The following is a 25166-nucleotide window of genomic DNA, read 5'->3' on the forward strand; positions in this document are numbered from 1 at the left end:
ATGGATTTCACTTTCCCTGTTTAACAGTCTTTATCTCACCCCTCAATATTTCCAGCTTTTACCCCTTCAACTCTTGTCCCAATCCTGCTGGTGGGAGAGGAAGCAAGTGCTGCATGGGACTTGGTGGCTGGCTGGGGTTAAACCACAAGCCTCTATAAATTCACACTTGATAACATGCAGAACACATGATCTAGCATCAGTGATTTTATTCTTAAGTAATGCCTATTTTATCTAATATATCTATTACACCTGAAGATACAAGAAGCTAGACGCTGAAGTCAGACCTGATCTCAGGACATGTTTGCCAACAGAAGAAAAAAAAACAAAACCAATTTTACAGAACAGCTGGTAAAATTTATTTCCTTCCCTCACCCCTCTATAAAGAAGACCTAATTTGCACTTTACACATTTGAACAGGACTCAGCATCACACTGATTCTGTCTTTGGTTTCCACTGTGCTACTATAACAGATTATCGATTTCTTCTCTTCTAGCTCATGCAGTTTCCACTTAATTGCCCATTTACATTTAGGTAGTTGTAGTCCTTCCTCATGTTATGCCATACCTTGGTAATAGAGAACAATTTCCTTCATGTTCTCTACGCCAGGATAATACAGCTACAGGGATTCAAGAGCACTTGAGAAGGAACACGATCCCTTTCAGCTAAAAAGAGGACAGTCTGCAAGTTGATGTATTTTAATCCTAGTTCCCTTCTTTTGATTAAGAGTGTATCTAGGTTTGGAAAGACAGGTGTCTGCTAAAGAAGGCAGGAGCCTCCCCTGAAATGTAAAATGTAGACCCTTCCCTCCGAATTATTATAAATTTGAAATTAAGGGGGGCTCTCAGGCAAAAATATGGGAGCAGGAATAAGAGTTCTTTATTAGGGAAGAAAATAAAAAGATAAAATAAACTATGCAGTGAACCAAAACAACACTGACAGAGTCAGAATACAACCTGACACCCTGCTGGACAGGATGTTGGTAGCAGTCCAATTGGAATTGTGGCTGCAGTCCTCCTGGAGTGTCAGGTGTAGTTCTGTTGGAGTAGTGATCCTGTAGAAAAAGGGTGCAGTCTTCCTCTGAAGAGGCAGTGGAAGAGACAGCTGTTCCTCTGGGAAAATCCAGCGCAGAAAAAGCTGTGCTCGTGGGCCAGAAACTCAAGACTATATATGCAGGTAGGAATGCTTGGCTCCTCCCTCTGGACGGAGCATCTCACAATGGGATGTTATAGTTCTTATCAGTCATGCAGTGACACTCAATGGCCCATTATCAGCAGATGTCTCCCCAGAGGGAGGACTGATTGTGGAAGAGATAAGGAAAAACTGCCCACTTAACACAAGACAACTGCCTTACAGATGGTAAATGAATACATCTTGCTTTTCAATATGGGACACAGAGGTAATGTAACTTTGTACTGGCATTTCCATTACAACCCCTTTTAAAGAGTACCTGCCATTCTGTAAATATATACCACAGACCAGATTACTGAATGCATTCAGTTTGCATGGTAAGTACATGAATGTTGGTAAGCAGTCTGAAACTAAATTTATATCTAAACTTCCTGCTGTTTTAGACTTTTAAGGACAATTCAAATGATTTTTTTCAAGATGCAGAAGTTTTTGGGAACATTTCGAGGCAAAAAAAAGCATTCAACATAACAGTTTTTCCAGCACAACAGATTCATAAATTTTAGCAAGGAATGGCTAATACAAATGCTTGAAAGCCAGTTTCCATCTTCACCCATCACCTCATTCTTTCTTCTTATCCAAAAGAGTGGCAAAGTGGGAAACTCAAGAAAGTGCACCTCTACTTTCCTACAGTTCTTCATGGTAAAGTCCAGGAACCAGCAAGATTTTCATAGCAGTAGGCGCCCCAGGTGAAAACTTAGATCATCTTTTAGATTAGAGAGACAGTAGAATAGAATCTGAGAGATCTCCATTTTCCCTTGGTTAGAACAACTTGAGTGTTTACCCCTACTCTGTCACTCTGCCAGGACCACACTGGTTGGAATAAGGTGACTCCTTTTCATGGCCAACTAAACAATACTTATACCCTAATCAATTACTTGGTAAAATTCAACACAGTCTTTTTTTGGGTCATGAGATAGTAATTCATACTAAAAGACCTGATGTCTTACATACTTCAAGAACTTACAAATGTATTAGTACAAGATAGTTTGATAACTACCCTTCATACTAAAGGTACAAGGTCAGAGATACAGTCACAATTTGTAAAAAAAAAAGATAGCAAGAGACAGTGTCAAGCTGTCATTCAGGAGGCAGGTTAGGATGTGTAACTAGTTGAAGCCCTCTTTCAATTTTAGACACAGCTGTAAATGGCTCCAAGGTGCTTGGGTGACACAAGCAGAAATCAGTTAACCGATTAATTACTTCAGAAACTAATTAATTACATCTCTTTGATAATACCTATAGTCTGTTTCAGAGGATAGCATTAATCACATTTGGAAATACCGTGCCTGTTGCAAAAGTCTAAAATCAAATATGCCCTGCAGGAGACTGTGCCTTCCTAACTCCTCCCTGCTCTCAAAGGAAAGTCCTGGTGTGGAATGGACAAGGACCTCCTCAGAAGCATTACCTTACTATTGTAGAGGATCTGCTCACAGACCTTTTAATAGATATTCCATTGGCAAACGTTTCTATAAAGCTTGTTAAAATACTCAATTTGATAATCTTCTCTTCTTGTGACAGGGTTAAATGGCTTCTTCCAGAACTGAAAAACAGTTTAATATACCTGCCAAAACCTTGTGACAACAAATCATAGTAAGCTTCCAATTTCAGCAAATATTATCACTTCTTTCTCATACAAGAGATTTATTTTAATCTAAGACAAAACAAAATTCAGAATCTTATCAGTAATCCAATAGAAATACTACATAAGGAGGCATGTGTTCCCCTGGCAGTCTTCTATGTTCCTCTACCCAAAGTCACCCGTCTCCCTTCCTTCCCACTTTTAGCTCAAAGGTTCCACCTTCTTTCTTTGTCCCATGCTTTTAACTCAGGGAACCACATGCACAACTTTTTCAACTGAATTAAACTAGCTCAGAAACAGTTTTCATGAATGCTACTGTCAACTTAAAGAAGAGAAGGTAAAGGATGAATAAGATCTCTCCCTTTCATCAATAACAAATTCATGTTAATCAACAGAGTCAACCTCATTTCACCTTCAGGTTCACAACAGACTCTGGCTCCAGTTCTTTGGACTTTTTCCCATGCTATTACATATCTGGGTCAGACACAAATCCAGAGCTGCTCATTTTCCAGCTCTGGCTCAGAAATTGCTTACACAGCATGTCTTTTCAATCCAAGATGATGAAAATGTCACAAAACCAGATGATTTCATAAACTACCTGTCATTTCCCACTTAATCATTTCAGGAACAACCTAGGAAGTTTTGGTACTTTACACTGAACCAATGTCAATGCTTGTAGATCCTGATTCTTGGTTCTTAAATCAGAAACAGACTAAACAAATTTTTTTCCCTGAAATTAGAAAACATCCATATAGAAATATCTGAGATATTAAAAGTGCATTTTATTAGCATAGAAAAATGTCTCCATTTTGATCTGAAGAAACGCTTACAGAGTTAGTTATTACGCTGAGTAGTAAAAAAAAAAATCCCAAACAGATAAAATAATAATAATAATCACAACTAATAAAAAATAAAATAAAATAAAATAAAAATAATAATCACAACTACTATTTTGATTATTTTATTATCATTACATAAGTTTAACTTAGATTTTTGTTTTGTGTAAGATAACAGTGGAAAAGTTTTATTGCTATTACAAATGGGAACTAAGAAAAACAACACCAGTATTTGCAAATCTTCAAAAGATAGGTAAAAATGTAGCCTTTGACTCTTTAGAATTACTAGAATTAGTAATTAGAATACCCAGATTAGTAGTTCAACTAGCATTTCAAACTAGACGAGCCACAGAAAGTAGCCAGTTGGGATTGTTCTCATTCCTGGATGCTTTTTAGCTCTTTACACAGCTTGTGCCATGAACCAGACCAAGTAACTCCTCTTGCTGAAAAAAACCAGCACACTAGGTCAGACAGGTAACAGACTTAGCACAAGGCTGCACAAACACTTGTAATGAATATTAGAAAGCAGACATGAGCAGCCAGAAGAAGGAAGAAGACTGCTGGTTTTTGTCAAAAATACTAGACTCTACTAACTCTCAGATCAGAGATTTACTTTATCACACAAATAAATATGGATGGTAATTTTACTATAGCCAAGTAGTTTTGCAGAAAATTGAACTATTAGAAGCTTAATTTTTGGCAATTTTAGAGTTCAGTGTTTCTATCATATTGCCTAGATCAAGTATTTACAGTTTAAACACCAGAACACACTACATGCATTAAATTAGCCATTAAAATACAGAACTCTCTCAATATGTATTTTGCAAAAATGGCAAAAAGTAGAATTCTGGAAGATAAGACATTCTGTCATTGGCTTCAAAAGAGTAAGTTTTGTCTCATTTCTTATGGAAAACCATTCAAAGTCTGCATTTTAAAAACCTTATGTAGTAAAAGAGAAAACATAAAGATGCTTCTGACCATAATCAAGCCATCATATATTAACAAACATTTCCTGACTGATTAAAAATAGGAAAATACACATTACAACTGCTTATGAAAGTTGTGTCACTATAACTGAAACATTCAGGTATAGTTCCACAATTAGAGCTTGTTGGCACCATAACAAACATTTTTAACATTTCTGGAGGACCAATTCATCTGAACCTTTAATTGTTTCAATATTGTGATGACTACACTAGCCAGCACTGTAGCTAACATAGGGAAAAGCCTGTAAGGAAAAGCCACCACCTCTAAAGTACAAGTATATAAGGTCTGATGTTTAAACATCAACTCTAGCACTTTTCAGGCATATTTAAACAGTTTTATTTTTCTTTGCAGTGTCCTGGTACTCTTGCTCTGCCTCAACCTTTCACAACTCTCATATAACAATGAAGCTCTAGTGCATGAAGCAGGCTTATCTGTTTTTTAGTTTCTTTCAACACAAAATGAAGGCTTGTTGATAGGAGAACAAGGAAAGCTGCTAGATAGAAAAAAAAATCAGGCTAACACTGAACTTGCTGTGCCTGGATCTCCTTATCGTAGTCTGAAAAAGTAGCAGCAAGTGTCACTTGGAGTGAGAGTGCAGGACCATCAAGCAGACAACACCTACTATCCTTAACTGCCTATGGTTTTGGGGGTGTTACGTCCTCCCCACCCCCCTCCTGCCCCCCCATAATTGCTACTGTTAGCAATTGTTTGCTAACAAAAACTGTTAGCAACTTGCTAGCAGTTTCTTTTCTTTACAAATTAAATCACTCCTCATCATTCCTTATACCTGGTCATGGGAGCAAATGTTCCTTCAGCACCCTGTTATCTGGATGCATCTACTCCAGATAACAGCCACCAGCCTGGACAACACAGATCTTTACGTTCTGAGTGCCTGGTAACTTTATTTCCCTCTTCCTCAATTCCTAATCGGTAGGTCTGCTTTACAGGAGAAAGAGCAGAAGCAGCCAGCAGTCTCCTCTGAGTATCAATTTATTGTACTGAAGATGCTGAATAAAGACACGACTTCTAATTCCTCTCTTACATACTGTATATTCCAAGAAACAGTATCAATATTCAGCTGATTTAAGTTTAACAATGCAGCAGTAAATTTACTTATCGACCTTCATGACTAACGTATATACTAATCAAATATGAACTGTAGTCCTGGATGAACTCCTCCCCTGATTGAAGCAGAACCTTCACCTTGACTGCTATCAGTCTTTGGGTAGCACATCCAGAGAGCAAAACATGGTATCAAAGTGCTCAATTTATTTATCTGAATTTCTTCATTACATTGTATATCTTCCTGTTACAACTGCTAAATTGGGGCACTCTTAGCCATAATAATGAGTCATTGCTATATATATATATATTTGTTGCATCCCAGGTTTGCGTTCAGATTAGGGGTTCCGATCTATGTTAGATAGCTGAGTACTGTGTACCCTCGTGCATCCCCCATGTTTCTCCCCCCCCCACGGTGGTTAGCTCCAGGCTACCTGCCATTGGAGCTTCCCCCCGCCACTCTTGTAACCACTCCCTGCCCACTCCTGAGGATTCTGTGTCTGTCACCCCATTCCCACGACCCCACTCACCCTGAGGCCCCGTGTCCATCCCTGCTGCGTTCCTCTTGGTCGCCACGGCGTCTGTATTCATTGGGCGGGAGGGCTCTCGCCCTCCCTGTCCCACTCCTATATCATCCCGCAGTTCCCCAGTCCTGGGGCCATTTTTGTCCACGCGAGGTTGGGAGAGGTCTGCAGCTTCTCCATCGCGGTTCTCACGGCCAATAAAGCCTCCACCTGCCACGTGGACGGATTTGGACAATTCCCTTGCTTCTTTATTTCCTCCCTTGCGCCAACGGCAAAACACGGCCAGCCCGCCCCGGTGCGCAGCAACAGAAGTGCCCAGGAATCACGACAAGCGCCAGCCCCGACAAGAAGCCCAGGAGCCGTGCGGAGAGAGCCGCTGCCACCGCGAAGCCGCGCTGCCGACCAGCGAGCTCCACTGCTGAGATGAGTGAGCGCAGTCCATGCGGAAAACTGCCGCCGCCACCACAGAGTCGTGATGCATGCCGGAACAGTGCTTTGTGCCGGACAGAAAACGGGACCACAAACTCCCCGAAGTAAGTCAGTGAAGTCTGCCACCCACAGGAAAGCACGCAGTGCTTTCCCCGCGTGGGATTGGAAGCGCAACTTTTCATGGCCACAGAACAGAACAAAGCCAAAGAACAGACGCTTCCCGGGAGTGAGAACCTTGGTAGCAATTTTATTTGTGAAGATTCTGGTTTGGTGAGTATTTAGTGGCAAGGGGGTACCCAGCTAATACTCCCCTTCACGTGGGTGGGCTTTGCTGCGTTTCTGAGGGTACAGAACACGCAGCGCGCAACGTGAGCGGCGGCCGCCGGGGTCTTTTACGGTTTTTTGGGGTTTTTTTTGCTTTTTCTGCACTGGGGTGAGGTGGTGTGGGTAGAAGTAGCATGGGGACCGTGCTAAATACTCAACAAAGGGAATTCTATTCCCAGATTAAGGAAATTCTTCTTTAACCAAATGTTTGGTTAAACAGTTTGTACAGTGGCTGTGCTTTTCCTTCCCCCACATAACTGCAGAGGATGCTTACAAAACGGAGTTCTGGGAGTGGGTAGGAGCCAGATTAGCGGAGGGAATCGACAGAGATCCCTCCGTGAAAGACTGCTTCCCCAAGCTCCATCTGTTAATATCGGAGGTTGTAAAAACAGAGTCTGTGCAGGATGCAAGCCGGGAAGGGAAAAAGCCATAGAGAAAAACTGTTGCTTCCCCTGAACCCATTTCCCCACCTTCCTCTCCTACCCTTTCTTCCCCTAATCCGGGTGGGCAGGGGGGAGTATTCCGCTGCTCTAAGGCGCAGGGCAGCTCCACAAACATGGACCCTGCTCCTGGCTCCCCCGAGGCCCCGGTTCCCCCACCTTAGCGAAATTAGCTACTTCACTGAGGAACTGACCCCAAACCCCTTTTCCAATCCCTTTTTCCCAATCAGAAATCCCAGTTCTGGCACTACCCCGTGCAGTTCTGTTTGTTTGAACCCTTTTCTTTGTTCCCCTGAGGAGGCCGCGGCCACATGGTCGGGTTCTTTGTCTTCCCAAGATGGAGAACGGCCACGTGGAGGGGTTTCTCCTTCCCACAATCCTTTTCTCTCCTTTGTTCCCTTTGTCCCCACCTTTGACCCCACCCCTTCCTGCTTCCCTGTGGGCATGGGCACCGCACACTCAAGGCATCGGGTTGCTCCCCCACCCCTGTTCCCCCTCGGGTGGGCATTCCCTCCTTCCATGTCCTGCCTGCTACATCATCAGCCCCACCCGCCCCCGACAGGGAGGGCTCTGTCACCTCCGCCCCACTGTCCCAGGGAGGAGATTCTCCCCGCCCTGTCCACCCTGTCCCCACATCCTCCCGCTCCTCAGATACCCGGGGGAGGGAAGGAGACGGGGCCCAGTCTACAAAGTCGAGCAGTCGCTCCACACTCCAGCCTCCTACACAAGGGGAGGGGAGAGCCCTACATGGACACCCCTTCCCTACGAATCAGTAAATGAGGTCTGCAAAATGTTGCGCAATTTCGGCAGAACAAGCCCATTCTTTAAGGGCATTCTAAAAGCAACTTTAACATCTAGAACCATAGTGCCAGCAGACCTTAAGCGTCTGTTTAGCTGCCTGCTTCTCCCATCAGAATACAACCTGTGGGAGAGGAGGTAGAAAAAACTGGCAGCAGACCTGCTTCCCGAAATCTGAGGGGCCACACAGCCTGGATTTCGTGGAAGAGCCAATCACTTTGGACCATCTTGTGGGTGAGAGAGAATGGAGTGAGGGGCAACTTCAAGCTCGGGGTATTCCCACAGCCGTTTTGGACACGTCCAGGGGTGCAGCAGAGCACCCTGGGTGTTCTTCATAGCAGACGCAGAGCTTCTATCGCACATCTGCTGCTGTGAAACCACAAGGAAGGAAGACCTTCTGAACTGCAGGTACCTCGTTGCCAGAGACACAAAAAGCACCCCACTAGAGACAGAGGCTCCTCCGGTAATTTCCACTCTTAATCCAAGGCTCTTCTATCTCGCGTCCGCCCCTCCCCTTCCTACCTAAGGGCCAAGTCACTGCACAGGCAATTCCTATTCCCCGTGCTCTGTGCAATGACTTGGAACTCTCAGTCTTTTATGCTGGGAAGCTGGGAGAGGAAAAACCCCTCGTATGGTGCAAACTCAAGTGCGAGGGGCATTCTGCATATCTTCAGGGGATGCTGGACACAGGGGCAGACATGACGGTCATCCCACCACACAAGTGGCCATCACACTGGGAGCTACAAAGCGTGGCCACGCCAGTCTTAGGACTAGGCGGGCCCCAACCAGCAAAACAATCCAAGAATATTATCCAAATTAAGGGTCCGAACAAACTGCTGGCCTCAGTACATCCGTTCGTGACCAATTGTAAATTGACATTATGGGGGAGAGACGCCATGTCCCAGTGGGGACCCAAATTGGAATTTCCCCCCGGCATTTTTAGGTGTGGCCATTAAGGAGTGCCCCACACAGAAATTAACATGGCTCACAGATAAGCCCATCTGGGTGGAGCAGTGGCCGCTGAGTAAGCAGAAACTGCAGGTGCTCCCAAAATTAGTGGAGGAAGAATTGGCAAAGGGACACATAGTAGAAACTAACAGCCCCTGGAACTCTCTGGTGTTTGTAGTTAAAAAATCGGGGAAGGACAGGTGGGGACTCCTCCACAATTTAAGAAAAATCAATGAAGCCATGGAAGACATAGTCTCTCTCCAACCAGGTATGCCATCTCCATCTATGCTACCCCAAAATTATAATTTGGCCGTAATTGATATCAAGGATTACTTCTTCCAAATCCCACTCCATCTGGATGATGCTCCCCGTTTTGCCTTCTCTGTACCCTCCATCAACAGAGAAGCCCCTATGAAGCGCTACCACTGGACGGTACTACCTCAGGGGCTTAAATGTTCCCCCACTATATGCCAGTGGTATGTCGCCAGGGTTCTGTCCCCAGTGCATGCCAAGTGGACATCCTGTATTTTCTATCATTACATGGATGATGTGCTGATTTGTGCCCCTGACAGCGAGGTCCTACAAGTAGCTCTGGAAGACACTGTTAGCGCCTTGTTGGTGGCCAGATTTGAATTACAAAAGGAGAAGGTACAGTTGCTACCACCCTGGAAGAACCTGGGCCTAGAAATTAACAACTGAACAATTAGGCCTCAACAAATTCAGGTAAGTAACAACCCCAAGACGCTGAATGACATCCAGCGCTTGTGCAGATCGTTAAATTGGATCAGGCCATGGCTGGAACTCACCACAAGGGAACTATCCCCTCTTTTTGACTTGTTAGCAGAAAGGGAGGGGGATGACGGTTTAGGTTCCCTGAGAGTCCTGACCCAGGAGGCCAGAGCCGCACTCAAGAAGGTCCAGACCACCATTGCGAGCAGGCAAGTCCATTGCTGTCAATCAGGGCTGCCTTTCCGCTTCATCATCGTAGATGAGTTACCCCATTTATACGGAATGATATTCCAGTGGGACAAGGGCCAACGGGACCCCCTCTTAAAAATGGAGTGGGTGTTCCTTGGCCACAAACAGTCCAAGAGTATCACCAGGCCACAGGAGCTGATAATACGGGCCAGGGCTTGTCTGCAAGTACTAGCAGGATGTGACTTCACATGTATCCACCTCCCCATCAAAACATCTGCAGGGAAGATGACCAAAGAGACCTTTGAACACCTTTTAAGACAAAATGAAAATTTGCAGTTTGCTCTAGACAGCTTCTCAGGCCAAATTCAAATCGGACATCCTGGCCATCATCTGTTCAACACAGAGTTCAAATTGTTACCAAAAGTATTACAAAGTAAGAAGCCACTCAGAGCACTGACAGTGTTCACAGACGGGTCAGGGAAGTCCCACAAGTCAGTGGTGACTTGGAAGGACCCAGAGACTCAGCTGTGGGAATCTGATGTTAAGATAGTGGAAGGTTCCCCTAAGGTGAACTAAGGTGGCTAAGTTGGATGCTGTCGTGAGGGCTTTTGAGAAATTTGATCAACCCTTTAATCTGGTAATGGATTCGGTGTACGTAGCAGGAGCAGTGTCTAGAGCTGAACGTGCAGTCTCAAAGGAGGTCCCGAATCAGGTCATCTTCGGGTTGCTCACAAAATTAGTACGCCTGGTCTCTAACCGTGAGCTTCCCTTTTATGTGGTGCATGTGAGATCACACATGGATCTCCGAGGCTTTATTGCTGAGGGGAACCGCAGAGCAGACGCCTGGGCAGCCCCAGTACAGCTGGGAGGCCAGCCAAGTATAGTCGATCAGGCCAGGCTCAGCCATCAGCAGTTCCATCAAAATGCTCCAGGTCTGGTACGCCAGTTCCATCTGTGGCGTGACCAAGCCAGGGAAATTGTGGCCTCATGCCCCAACTGTCAGGAGGCAGCTTTACCAACACTGGGAGCATGTGTGAATCCCAGAGGCCACCACAGTTGTGAGGTATGGCAGATGGATGTCACCAAAGTCCCCGAATTTGGGAAACTCAGGAATGTCCATATAGCCGTGGACACCTTCTCGGGAGCAGTTTTTGCCTCAGCCCACATAGGGGAAAGGGCCACAGACGTGAGAAAACACCTCATACACGCCTTTGCCACCTTGGGGGTCCCAGCCACAATTAAAACTGACAATGGTCCAGTGTATACTTCCAGAGTGTTCAGCAACTTCCTGCAGGAATGGGGGTCCAACATAAAACCAGGATTCCTCACTCCCCCATTGGCCAGGCCATAATAGAAAGGATGCACCAGACACTGAAGCGGGTCCTCCGGAAGCAGCGGGGAGATGTGCAGGTGCTGTCACCGCATGAGAGGCTTTGCAAGACATTATTTACCATCAATTTTCTAAACAGCTCTTTAGACAGACCGGAACTGCAGGTGCCACAAGGAGAGAAGGGACCCAACATTTCCCTAAATAGCATTCTCCTTACAGCTGCCTCAGTCCATGTATGTCCCCAGTCCACGTGTTTGTAACAAAGTTGTTGCCCCAGTTCCCCTATCCCCAAACACCAAGGGAAGAACCAGCCCCAGCATCACCTCCAGGCCCTCTCCACCTGCGAGCCAGTCATTGCGGTCGCAGCAGCAGAAGAAGCTGAGAGAAGAGGCCACTGCACAAGAGACCAAGTCAAAGCAACTGTCTTTTTTATATTTTTTAAAGCGGGGAGATGTTGCATCCCAGGTTTGGGTTCAGATTAGGGGTTCTGATCTTTGTTAGTTTGCCGGTTTTGTGTACCCTTGTGCATCCCCCGTGTTTCCCGCCCCTCCATGGTGGTTAGCTCCAGGCTGCCTGCCACTGGAGCTTCCCCCCGCCACTCTTGTAACCACTCCCTGCCCACTCCTGAGGATTCTGTGTCTGTCACCCCATTCCCGCGACCCCGCTCACCCTGAGGCCCCGTGTCCGCCCCTGCCACATTCCTCTTGGTCGCCGTGGTCCATGTCATCGCCACAGCATCTGTATTCATTGAGCAGGAGGGCCCTCGCCCTCCCTGTCCCACTCTTATATCATCCCGCAGTTCCCCAGTCCTGGGGCCATTTTCGTCCACACAAGGTTGGGAGAGGTCTGCAGCTTCTCCATTGCGGCTCCCGTGGCCATTAAAGCCTCCAGCCACCACGCAGATGGATTTGGATGATTCCCTTGCTTCTTTATTTCCTCCCTCGCGCCGACGGCAAAGTGCAGCCAGCCTGCCCTGGTGCACTGCAACAGAAGCGCCTGGGAATCATGACAAGCGCTGGCCCTGATGAGAAGCCAAGGTGCCCAAGCCAGGCGCTCGGGAGCTGACCGGGGCCGAGAAAAATAACGCATTGTCGCTTATATTGGGTTTGTGTGGCCAGGTTCTGTTGGTGGAGGGGATGCCTACAGAGAGCTTCTCTTCCCTAAGAAGCTGTGAGAAGCTCCCCTATGAGGCAAGGCCAGACAGCTCCAGCAGAGACCCATCACTGCACAAGGCCAAGCCCATCAGCAGCATTGGTAGCACCATGGCACTGAGTGCCACATTCAGTCTTTTTTTAAAGACATCCAGGGATGGTGACTCTACCACCTCCCTAGGCAGACCATTCCAGAACTTTATCACTGTTTACGTGAAAAACTTTTTCTAATATCCAACCTATATTTCCCTTGACACAGCTTGAGACCCTGTCCTCTGGTCCTGTCAGTAGCTGCCTGGTGAAAAAGACCAGCTTTCAGGGAGTTGTAGAGAGTAATAAGGTCACTTCTGAGTCTCCTTTTCTCCAGGCTGAACAATCCCAGCTCCCTCAGCTGTTCCTCACAGGGTTTGTGTTCCAAGCCCCTCAGCAGCCTCATTGCCCTCCTCTGGACACGCTTAAGCGTCTCAAGGTCTTGCCCAAACTGAGGGGCCAGAACTGGACACAGCACTCAAGATGTATCCTCACCAGTGCTGAGTACAGGGGAAGAATGACCTCCCTGCTCCTGCTGGCCACACCATTCCTGATATAGGCCAGGATGCCGTTGGCCTTCTTGGCCACCAGGGCACACTGCTGGCTCATGTTCAGTCAGCTGTCACCAGTACCCCCAGGTCCCTCTCTGCATGGGCACTATCTAGCCACACTGTCCCCAGCCTATAATGCTGCAGGGGGTTATTGTGGCCAAAATGCAGGACTCAGCATTTGGACTTATTGAACTTCATCCTACTGGATTCCACCCATCCATCCAGCCATTCCAGGTCTCTCTGCAGAGCCCTCCTACCTTCCCAGAGATCGACACATGCTCCCAGCTTAGGGTCATCTGCAAATTTACTAATGAAGGACTCAGTGCCCTCATCCATGTCATCAATAAAGATATTAAACAGAACTGGCTCCAGCACAGACCCCTGAGGGACACCACTGGTGACTGGCCCCAGCTGGATGCAGCACTGTTCACCACCACCCTCTGGGCCCAGCCATCCAGGCAGTTCCTAACCCAGCAAAGAGTGCTCCTGTCCAAGCCGTGGGCTGCCAGCTTTTCCAGGAGTGTGCTGTAGGAGACAGTGTCAAAGGCCTTGAAGTCCAGGTACACAACATCCACAGCCTTTCCTGCATCCACCATGGGGATGACCATAGGGGTCACGTGGCCATAAAAGGAGTTCAGGTTGGTCAGACATGACCTACCCTTCATAAACCCATGCTGGCTGGATCTGATACCCTGGCCATCCTTTAGGTTCTGATGACATTCTGTATAAACTGTTCCATAACCATACTGAGGTCAGACTAACTGGTCTATAATTACCAGGATCCTCCTTCCCACCCATTTTGTGAATGGGTGTCACATTGGCCAGCTTCCAGTCCTTTGGAACCTCACCAGTGAGCCAGGACTGCTGGTAAATGATGGAGAGTGGCTTTGCAAGCTCATCTGCCAGCTCCCTTATCATCCTGGGACGGATCCCATCTGGTCCCATGGATTTATGAACATCCAGCAGCTCAGCAGCTCTCTGACTGCCTCCTCTTGGATAACAGGGGGACCATTCTTCTCCCTGATACCATTGATAAAATAGTTACACAGATGAAATTGCAACCAGAGAATAATGATAATATGTGAGAGGTAAAATGTGGCATTGCGTTCTTCTCCCTGGTCCCGGGTGGCTTGGGGAACCCGGCTAGGCTCTGCGTATTGTCCAGGGGTCCGGGGCTGCCGCGTGTCCGGGCGCTCTGGTGCTTAGCGCACTGGCATGGGCTGCCACATTCTGTAACTGGTGCTGGGAGGAGATGAAGAGGTGAAGGAATGGCATACCTTGCCTTGCGGTTTGCTGGAGAAGGTTTATTGTCTCACAGTCACTGCGGTGGAGAGCAGTCTCCGCTCTTAGTGCCCACATGGGCAAGATGGCAACGAAACAAAGGATGCATGGGGTTAAATAAGGGGCAGGCAGACATGGGTGGAAGCCCCTTTGCTCAATGGGGACAGGCAAGAGGGGGGTGACGTGGACCACGGCAACCAACGGGAACACGACAGGGGTGGATACAGGGTTCCAGGATGAATGGGAATGCAGGGATGGGGTGACTGATACAGAAGTTTCAGGAATGAAAAGGGGGTGGCTGCAGGACTGACATGGGGAAGCTCCAATGGTAAGTGACCCAGAGCGAACCATCGCGAGGGGAACATGGGGGTGCATAGAACCGGCTAACTAACATTATTAAAACCCCTAACTAAACCAACCCAGGATGCAACAGTAAAACTCTGCAGACACCAAAGTAAAGCAAAGAACAAGGGTAAGAAGGTGCTGCAGGTGTCAAAACAGAGATTTCCCTGTAGCCCAAACTTATTTGGATATGAGTCTTTTGAGGGTCTTCTTGTGGTCATTTGGGAACACCCCATTCCTCAAAATTCATTTTTATGGTCCCAGATGTTCTGACAAATTTTCTTTCCTTGAGAGTATCTCAAATATGTGGTCAGGTCATGATGGACTTATCATTCTTTACTCCAGTACTCTATCTGTGTTCTCAAAACTAAGACATCAACTAGTACATATTAATCACTAGTATAAATTAACAATGAAGTACTAGGTGTCACAAGACTTATTAGTCACAACAGGGAGTCAACACAAGGCCACACTGACCTATGGTATTTGTACTAAGCACTGTGTGGTCCAAAACTAAGCACTAACCGCAAATACAGGGGTCATATACTACTGTCTGAGAGTTAAAAGAATTTTCCAACATCTTCCCCCACTGCTGCACAGACTTCTACTTGAAGAAATATGACTTGTTCAGCAACATCTGTAGTGGATTCTCTATTCAGTGGACATCCTGCTGCATATTGCTATGTATCTTTCCATTCCATCTTTCTGTTTGTAGTTGTCTGCACTAACTTTTTGTCATCCTGGAGTTTGATATCCCTCTTACAGACACAAAATATCAATCAGCACATGTACTTAATCACTCCAAAGCTAGTGACATTTTCAGTTCCTACAGCACTGACCAATGCCTGCAGAAGTCTGCCAGAATCCACCATTTCTTTGACCTCTTCTAAAAATTTCATACTGACTGGAATTCCTGCTGATGGTGTCTCCAGTTCATCTAGTTGAAAGAGGCTAGTCAAATCACTCCTTCACTTCAAGAAGGATGAAATAACATTGTTTTTCGTACACAGATGGCCATAAACAAGGGACATTTAGAATTTAAGATCTCACCTCCCTATTTCAACATTTCCACTCCCTCAACCTGTCACATTCATTTCTCAGTGCTCTTCCTGAGTAGGAAACTGATTCTTCCCTTTCCTCAAAGCAAAGTAGTTCTTGTATCGGCAAACATGACCTTAAAACTATAAAGCTCCTGGTGACAAAAACTTTGTTAATTTAAAGATTCATATAGAGCACAATAAACTTATTGCACAAAGCAGAAGCCAGGCCTAATTCTTTACCATCTTCTCTATTCTTCAGGACAACCTTAAAAGGTTACAGTGGCCCATAGGGTAGCATGCCAACATTACTCAGCTATTTTTAATCTCATGGTTTCTCAACTGCACTCTTCTGTTAAGCTCTTTGTCATTTTATCTTCTTTTTTAAAATTACACCACTGGTGGGTAGCCCCACCACTTTTATTTAAAGGCTTAATTTTATTTGCACTCTTATTTTAGAGTAACAAACAATTCCTAAAAAAAGATACACAAAATTAGGTACCAGCAAAAACGGACACTGCAAATTTTCACATCAGAATCACAAGTAACAAAGCATGTATATAGTATTTATAATCTTGATTACCCACATTCATGTAAATAATGTGTTGAAATTAATTATACACACATATTAGAAAAAAAGTTCCCTGTACCTGCTACTGACTACTTGAACTCTTTTCTGTTCTATTCTGTAAAATCTGTTCTTTCATTTCCCAACATGATTCCAACATGATTTCAAACCCTAAAACTTTAAACATAGGTGATTTGTTCTTTTTCTGCATATTAATGATGGACTTTTTTTCTCCTTTTGAAGCAGAAAAGTAAGTTGAATTCTCCTTGCATTTCAGAATAATGAAAGTAAAGGCATGGAATTTAGCCACAAAGCAGGCATGATGATATACCAATAGTCCTGATTGGTATGGTTGGTAATTGATCATGTTTACAACATACCCAACCCTATTATTCTCAGCTCTACAGGTGTCGGCTGTTCAAATCATCACAATTAAAACACTGCTACGATTTTTCTACCTATTGAAAACATCTATCTTTTTAGCACTACACCACCTTTGTCTCTCTATATGCTGTAGTTACTAACACATGGAATTTTTTTTTTTTTTTCACACTATCTGACTTTTTGACAACCGAAGAAATCTAAAAAAAGATACCCACTCAAATCATTACCTCTTCCCACACCTCTACTGAAAAAATCAAAACAGCTTTTCAAGCCAAATGCACAACAATTAACTTGCAAATGTACAGCATATGAATGTTAATAGTAGCAGACAGAATTCAACAAATCAGCATCTCTGTTTAACACCAATATACACACTGAAGATCAAACCTGGCTGCAGCAACAGCCAGATAATATGCAAGTTATTACCTGTCCATATGACTACTTATTGCTATTCCTGTTTTTTCAAGTCAGAGAGATTAACATACCATGCCTCTTGCTAGTTTACTTCTGCCAGCTAAAAGAAAAACATATGGAACAGATCATCATGAGTGCTCTCATGTGGCACATCCAGGAGAACGACGGGATCGGGTTCAGCTAGCATGAGTTTAGGGAAGGCAGGTCCTGCTTGACCAACCTGATTATGACCAGGTGAACTGCTTAATGGATGAGAGAAAGGCTGTGGATGTTACCTACTCAGACTTCAGTAAAGCCTTCAACACAGTGTCCCACGGCAATCTTCTGGAAATGCTGGCACTGTCACTTGGACAGATGCGCTTATCTCCCTAAAAACCATCTGGCTAACTGAGCCCAGGGAGTGGTGGTGAATGGAGTTACATCCAGCTGGTGGCTGGTCACCAGTGGAGTTCCCCAGGGCTCCATACTGGGGCCAGGCCTGTTCATTTCCTTACTGATGATCTCAATGAGGGGATTGAATACACTGTCAGTAAGTTAGCAGATGACACCAAATTGAGTGGGAGCATTATCTCTTGGAGGTATCTGGGCAGGTTGGATCATGGGCTGAGGCCAATGGTGTGAGGCTCAATATAGCCCAGTGCTGGGTCCTGCCCTTGGATCACAACAAACCCAGACATCTTCACAGGCTGGGACTGGGTGGCTGCAAGTGCCTAATGGAAAAGGACCTGAGAGTGCTGGTGACAGTGGCTGAACACAAGCCAGGGTGTGTCCAGGTGGCCAAGAAGGCCAATGGCATCCTGGCCTGGATCAGCAATGGTGTGGCCAGCAGGAGCAGGGCAGGGATTGTCCCCCTGTGCTGGGCACTGGTGAGGCCACACCTCCAGCGCTGTGTCCAGCTCTGGGCCCCTCACTGCAAGAAAGACACTGAGGAGCTAGAGTGAGTCCAGAGAACTGCAATGGAGGTGGGGCAGGGTCTGGGGCACAAGTCCTATGAGGAGCAGCTGGGGGTGTTCATCCTGGAGAAAAGGAGGCTCAGGGGACACTTACTGCTCTACGACTGCCTGACAGACGGGGGTAGCCAGTGTAGTGCCATGACTAGAGGAAATAGCCTCAAGTTGCACCAGGGGAGGTTCAAGCTGGAGAACAGGAAGAATTTCTCCACGGAAAGGGCTGTTAAACATTGGAACAGCCTGCTCAGGGAAGAGGTGGTGTCACCATCCCTGAAAGTGTTTACAAAATCACTGGACTTGGCACTTAGTTCTATGGTTTAGTTGACATGGTGGTGTTTGGTATTAGGTTACACTAAATGAACTTGGAAGTCTTTTTCATACATTTATGATTCTATATCACTGCAAACAAAGATATTTGTTTTTCAAATATTAATGCTTTTATAACCTGCAATGAGCTCTTCAAAGTGTAATTGCTTTGCTACGTAATGTATCACCCAGATTGAAAAGCTCTTTTGTCATTTCCAGAATTACCGTCCTAGAAACTAGCAGACTGCAGTGCAAGTCCTTCCTCTGTACAAGATACATACACACAATTATTTTAGAACTATGTTTCTGCATTCTAAAACCTCTCCATAAAGGAATACTCAAGAGAGCTGGCAGTACTTGCTGTTCTGTTTCTGAAACAATGTTGCCACCACCTGGACAAAACTCTGACTGGTATTGCTGTGGTGTGAGTCTGTACCTGGAAAAAAAAACAATCTCTCACCTTCTCCATAGAATTATTTTCATAAACAAGCAAATTAAATTCTCTAAAATTTGGTTTTCTATTCATGACTTAATATTCAAATTTTGTGTTTCATTAGTATCTTAACATTAGACATGTGAAACTAAAATTTATTAGCTTTCCACCAACATTTGAAAAACTAACTTGAGAAACTACTTTTTATGTCCAGTAATATGACTTACAATTATCTGCAGTTCTGAATAATCAGCTTACAAATGCTTCATACAATCACAACCAGTTTCTGTCTCTTCTTCAGACTTCATTCCTGTTAGCGAGGAAACTAACATTCAGACTCAGAAGAAAACCATAGCTTTTATCTCTGAAGATATGCTTTGGAGATTTGTTGCTTCTTCCACTCTCTGCCATTCATCATAAAACAATACAGGAAAGTTTCAGTCTAGTCTTCAATAAAAAGCTGTGTTTTATAAAATATTTTGAAGGAAAGCAGAAATTCTGCTCTAAACTTCTGATGAACAGGAAGGTGACAGGCCACTACTTAAAACAGGAAACAAGGAGCAACTAAAACTATATGGAGGATTCCTTTAGTCTCAATAGAACCTTAAATCTTTCTAAATTTTATTAAAAAGTGTACATCTACTGAAGACTGGATTCAATCAGATATAAGACAATTCACAGATACATAATGCAACTGAATACTTTGTACTTTTCCTTATATAGATTCTTACTTATTTATACATTTTTGGTTTGTTGAGAATTTACTGCACAAGATACAGGCTTATGCAAATATGAGTAGGCATTTCATGTGAAGAAAATGTTTCCCACAGAAGTTGGTGCTTGCTTTCAATTATTAGCAACAAAATTTACCATTGAAACTTGGTAATGCCACATGTATTTCTCAATGGTATTTGATAAGAGTACTGAATAACTTAAGCTCTTAGCATCAGAAACTTAGGTCAAAAATGGCCCCCTGTTGTGGTTTGGTTTTATTTAGTCAGTTGTTTTATTAATGTTAGTTAGGTTTGTTCCTTGTACTCCCCCATTCTTCCCCTCACCGTAGTTTGTTCCAAGTTGTTTACCCCGAGAGTTCCTGCCACTCAGATCCCCAGTTACCTGTCAATCTTCTCACCTCTCCCTGTTTTCTCCTTATTTGGTCCCATCAGTCAGGGTTTGTTCACTCCCTGTTGGTTGTCAATCCTGTAACCACCCCCAGCTTCTTCAAGAAAGTTCTGTATCAATCACCCCACCTTAGCCTTTCTATTTGTCCCCAGACTTTGTGCCCACTGTTGCATCCTGGGATTGGGTTTTAGAGGTTCTTATTTGTGTTAGCTAGCCGAGTCCTGGGTACCCCTGTGCTTCCCCTGCCACGGTTTCTGGCCCCATGCTGCCTGCCCTTGGATTTTCCCCCCCCTGCCACTCCTGTGACCACTCCCCCGTCCAGCCCCGGGAACCCCCGTGTCCGCCTGCCCCATCCCCACAATCCCACTCAGCTCGAGGCTCGGTGTCCGCCCCTGCAGTTTCCTGATTGGTCACTGTTCTATGTCATCATCGCATCACCCGCACGGATTGGGGGGAGGGGCGTCTGCCCTCCCTATCACATCCCCTGTATCATCCCGCTCCCTCCTGGGTCCCGGGGCTATTTCCCCCACATGGAGTGGGAAGTGTGGGTCGCTACCCCCCTACTCTCAGTAACAACAAAGCCTCCCTGCCTTCCTTGTGGGTGATCTGGACATTCCTTCCCTCTTTGCCTCAGACCTGTAGCGCAGGCGACAGAACCTGGCAGACCCCAACTGGCATGCCAGTAACAGCGGCACACGGGAGAGAAGCGGCAGACCCGGAAGTCCAGGGAGAGGCAGTGCCGGAGGGCACTGGAGCTGCCCTGGACCTGGGAGAAAGAGTGCGACGCTGCAGCCCACCTCTGTTATGTTACCATTGGTTGTTATAGTCGATGTCATCCCTCTCTCATTTGTCCCCATTGGGCGAAACAGGTTTACACCCCTGTCTGCCCACTCCCTATTTAATCTTCAGCCATCTTTTGTTTCTTCGGCATTTGTCTCTGCACCCACCCTGAGAGCGTCTTTGTTCCTGCCTCGCCTGGGGGAATAAAGACCCTTTGGGCTCGTAAACAAGTGTCCTTCTCTCATCTCTTCATCTCCTCTCAGTGTGTGAAGCTACCAAAGCTGCATAACCCACGCTGCAGCACTCAGCACTATCAGGGTGGCAGACGCCGTTTCCCTGGAGTGCCCACAACGTGGCAGCCACCCGGCCTCACACGGGCAGTGCTAGCCAGCACATCTCGTCTTCTTGAGGTCGTGGTAGGTAGCCACCGCAGCCCCCAATGCAGAGCTTGTGCAACCTATGGAATACAGAATGCTTCCTGCTTTTTCCAGCAGTTCCTGGTAAGCTGACGGTCCAAATCAAATCAAATCAAATCAAATCAAATCAAACCTGAGTCTGCTGCTCCCATAAAGAGAACTTAAAACTTAAGCCAAATGCTTTTAAACACTCATACATCATCTTTGAAATAAACTGACTTCTTGATGATAGCTTACTGTTCTTAAAAAAATTTGTATATGGTGGTACTTTATACTGCTCATTTTAACTCTTAATCATTACAATACATAAAACTGCAAATGAATATATTGAAAATGTAAATATAACCTGCTCATTAATCAGCCTTTTGATTAGAAAATTATATACCAGATCTTGAGTATTTAGGGCCCCTTATCTTCCTGCATTTTTAAACTAAAATGGTTATTAAGAGTCTTTATAAATTATTTTCAATGGAAAATGGAATCAGCTATTTCCAGCAAGATATATTTGGTTGTAATTGTTGCATCCCAGGTTTGGGTTTAGATTAGGGGTTCTAATCTATGTTAGCTAGCCGAATCCTGTGTACCCTCGTGTTCCCCTCTGCCATGGTTGTTAGCTCCAGGCTGCCTGCCATTGGAGTGTTCCCCCGTCACTCCTGTCACCACTCCCCCGTCCAGTCCTGAGGAGTTCTGTGTCTGTCACCCCGATCCCATGGACCCATTCGCCCCGAAGCCCCTTATCTGCCCCTGCTGTGTTCCTATTGGTCACTGTAGTACACGTCATCACCACGGCGTCAGTATTCATTGGGCGGGGGGGTGTCTGCCCTCCCTGTCACACTCCCTATATCATCCTGCTCCCCCCCAGTGCCGGCACAATTTCCCCACATGGGCGTGGGAATCGCAGGTGGCAACCCCCCACCGCAGCTCTCTGCGACAATAAAGCCTTCCTGCTTTCTTTTGTGGGTGATTTGGACAAATTCCTTCCCTCTTTGCCTAGGACCCTCACGCGGGCGACAGAACCTGGCAAACCCCGACCGGCGTGCAGCAGCAGCGACACACAGGAATTAGTGGCGAGCCCGAGTTCTGGAGGGAGGCGGTGCCGAAAGGCGCCGGAGATGCCCGGAGCTGGGAGAAACAGCACAACGCTGCTGCAATAAATGCATAAACTGTATGAGGAATTTGTTTTTCAATTAAAAATATATGAACACTCTAAGTACCACTCGATGTTCTGCTGCAAGAACAATTAATCATGTACCAAAGCTATGGCAATGCCCTGCCAGTATGTCATATAATAAGAAAAATAAATTACTTACATTGATAAGTCTAGTCTATTTAGTGATATACTTGTCCAAGATATTGAAATGAGTCATCAATCACCACTACTCCGTCGTCTATTCCCATCTTTTATCACAACCAACTGAAGAGTCATCTCAGAGTTAATGAGTTATGCTGGATGTTCCTCTCACGACAAGCTTGGTATAGTTGCATTTTACCACTGTCATCACTTTAGGATGATCTTGTAAAAATCCACCACTTACACAATATCATTAAATACAGAACCATCTTTACATCAAATAAGCCTATCTTACTATGTTGTTATTGGTGCGACCTGACTTTCAAAATGATAGTTTTTTCCCCACTTGAAAATAAAAGTTCTTGATAAACAGTAAACAATGTACCTAGTCTCAAGTTTCATGCTTTCAGGAAATTAACTACTCTAATTTTGAATTCTCCCATATTCCTGCTGGCAGTATTGTTACTTTTTTAGGATCTTTCCGTCTATATTGGCACTCAAATTTTTCTTAACTCTTTTTTTTATTTCCAGCCATTACTCTCTTTACTGAATCTAATGACTTCTTATTCTCATAGTCTAGGAATTTTAAACATCCACTTTCTCTCTTTCAAGAGAAATAAGACAACCAGACTGAAAGAGCATTATTTTACACCCTTCTTCTCTTCCACTTCTGAAGGCCAATCCTTTCTATATTCGCCCCAGAGAACTACAGTACTCTTGTAAACTCATACCTTTATGCTGTTCTCATTAGAACAATTTGAATGAAGGCAAAACACGTGTTAAACCAGTACTTGCACATCAGTGATGCTTCTTTAGTCGCCACAATTATTCCCTTCATCCCAACAAAACCTACACTATTTACTCTCACCTCCAGCTCAAGGTGAGATGTCAGTCTGAAACAAAGCCCAGCCTGTCCTGACAGATCTACCCTGTCTAAGTGAAGAGAGAGAAATCAAGACCTGCCTTTTTTGCACACTCTGCAATATATTGGATCAAAATCCAGTACAGTACAAAGGGATCAAGCACAGAATGATTTTTCTCCTTAGCCACAAGCCTGAGGGAAAACTGGCATACTTTCCTGCTCTGGAATAGATGAAACTTCATATATTTTCTATACTGGCAGCACAAGGATGGCCATTCACAGAAGTAAAGGCACAAATTACAGTGGAAATGAGTCACCAGTATTTGGGGAAACAGAATCTCCTACATCCAAGTAACCCCAGACAACAAAAGTCAGGGAGTACTGTATCTTAAAACAATAATGAACATTCACAAGGAAGTCCATTTTGTAAGGAAAGTGAATGACAGTCTGTCAACTAGAAATGGATGAAAAAAATAGGTATCATGAGGTCACAGAAATGAAATTTATAACAGCACAATACTTTGATACACGTAGTACTACAGAAAAAGCAACATTTTAACATTTTCATTAAAAAATCACATCAATTTCTTCTTTGCTAGCAGAAGGCATGCTTATTTCTTTCAGAGTTCTGTCATTCTGCTGATGCTGAGTGATTAAGGTTTTTATAGATCAAGCCAAAGCAGTGACAAATATTCAGAAAAAAAATCAGAATTTTCACAAGTAGTATTTTCACAAAATCACAGCAGTAGTACTTCCTATATGAACTCTCCTATTCTCTACGTACATACAGAATAAGGGTATCTGAACTCCTGAAACACAGGCAGAAACCTAGGAAAGTATTTTCTACAGGAGTGGGATAAATGTACACATAAGAATTAATTTCACAGAATTACATAACCAGTTAGGTTGGAAAAGACCTCTGAGACCATCTAGTGCAACCTAATATCAAACACCACCATGTCAACTAAACCATAGAACTAAGTGCCACGTCCAGTGGTTTTGTAAACACTTTCAGGGATGGTGACACCACCTCTTCCCTGAGCAGGCCATTCCAATGTTTAACAGCCCTTTCCGAGGAGAAAGTCTTCCTGATGTCCAGCTTGAACCTCCCCTGGTGCAACTTGAGGCTATTTCCTCTAGTCGTGTCACCGGTTGCCTAAGGCAGGAGGCCGACCCCTGGCTACCCCCTTCTGTCAGGCAGTCGTAGAGCGATAAGGTGTCCCTTGAGCCTCCTTTTCTCCAGCATGAACACCCAGCTGCTCCTCACAGGACTTGTGCTCCAGATCCTGCCCCAGCTCCACTACCCTTCTCTGGACTCTAGCTTTTACAATCTTATGCAGAAGCGCTCCGAATTACCAAGAAGAGCAAATAATTGCTGCCTACCTACCTAGTACAGGCTGCGCTCTGAAACCCTCCAGTGAGTGGCTTTACAGTTTTTCTGACAATAGAGCACCAGAAACCCGCACGTGTTTCCCGATGCGCGGCACTTTCCTTCCCGCTACTGTTCAGCCGCTGTAACTTTTTATCAGCCGCCTTCCAGCCGCCCCGACGGCTGCGGACAGCGGCGGGCGGGTGGAGGGCCATGCAGTGGCGCAGTGCACGGCTGCCCCCAGGCCCGCCTGCCGCCGCCGCCCCGGTGCGTACCTGCGCGGCTCTCGTGCTTGGGCATCCGATAGTACTTGTTGCCAAACTGGTCGGTGCCCACCAGCTCCTTGGCAGGCCCCACGAACCGCAGCCGCAGAGCGCGGAGAGCCTGCCAGGCACGGCTCATGCCGGGATCCCGAGGGAAGATCGCGGCACCGCCGCCCACGGACAGACACCGGGACACAGACACGGAGCACGCGCCGCCTCCCGGCCCCGCCGCCTCGCGCCAGCCGGTGCGCAG

General features: G+C 45.4%; 1 protein-coding gene across 1 annotated transcript in view; it reads right to left on the bottom strand.

Annotated features, from left to right (window-relative positions):
* NDUFAF2 (NADH:ubiquinone oxidoreductase complex assembly factor 2) overlaps positions 1–25164 on the bottom strand; it is a 67697-nt gene extending 42533 nt beyond the window's left edge. Inside the window, exon 1 of the mRNA XM_053969103.1 lies at positions 24926–25164. Within this exon, the coding sequence (XP_053825078.1) occupies positions 24926–25052 (127 nt within the window). The 5' untranslated portion in view covers positions 25053–25164. The remainder of the gene's footprint in view (positions 1–24925) is intronic.
* Between the last annotated feature and the right edge of the window lie 2 nt (positions 25165–25166).

This window comes from Vidua chalybeata, chromosome Z, assembly GCF_026979565.1.
Source record: "Vidua chalybeata isolate OUT-0048 chromosome Z, bVidCha1 merged haplotype, whole genome shotgun sequence".
NCBI lineage: Eukaryota > Metazoa > Chordata > Aves > Passeriformes > Viduidae > Vidua > Vidua chalybeata.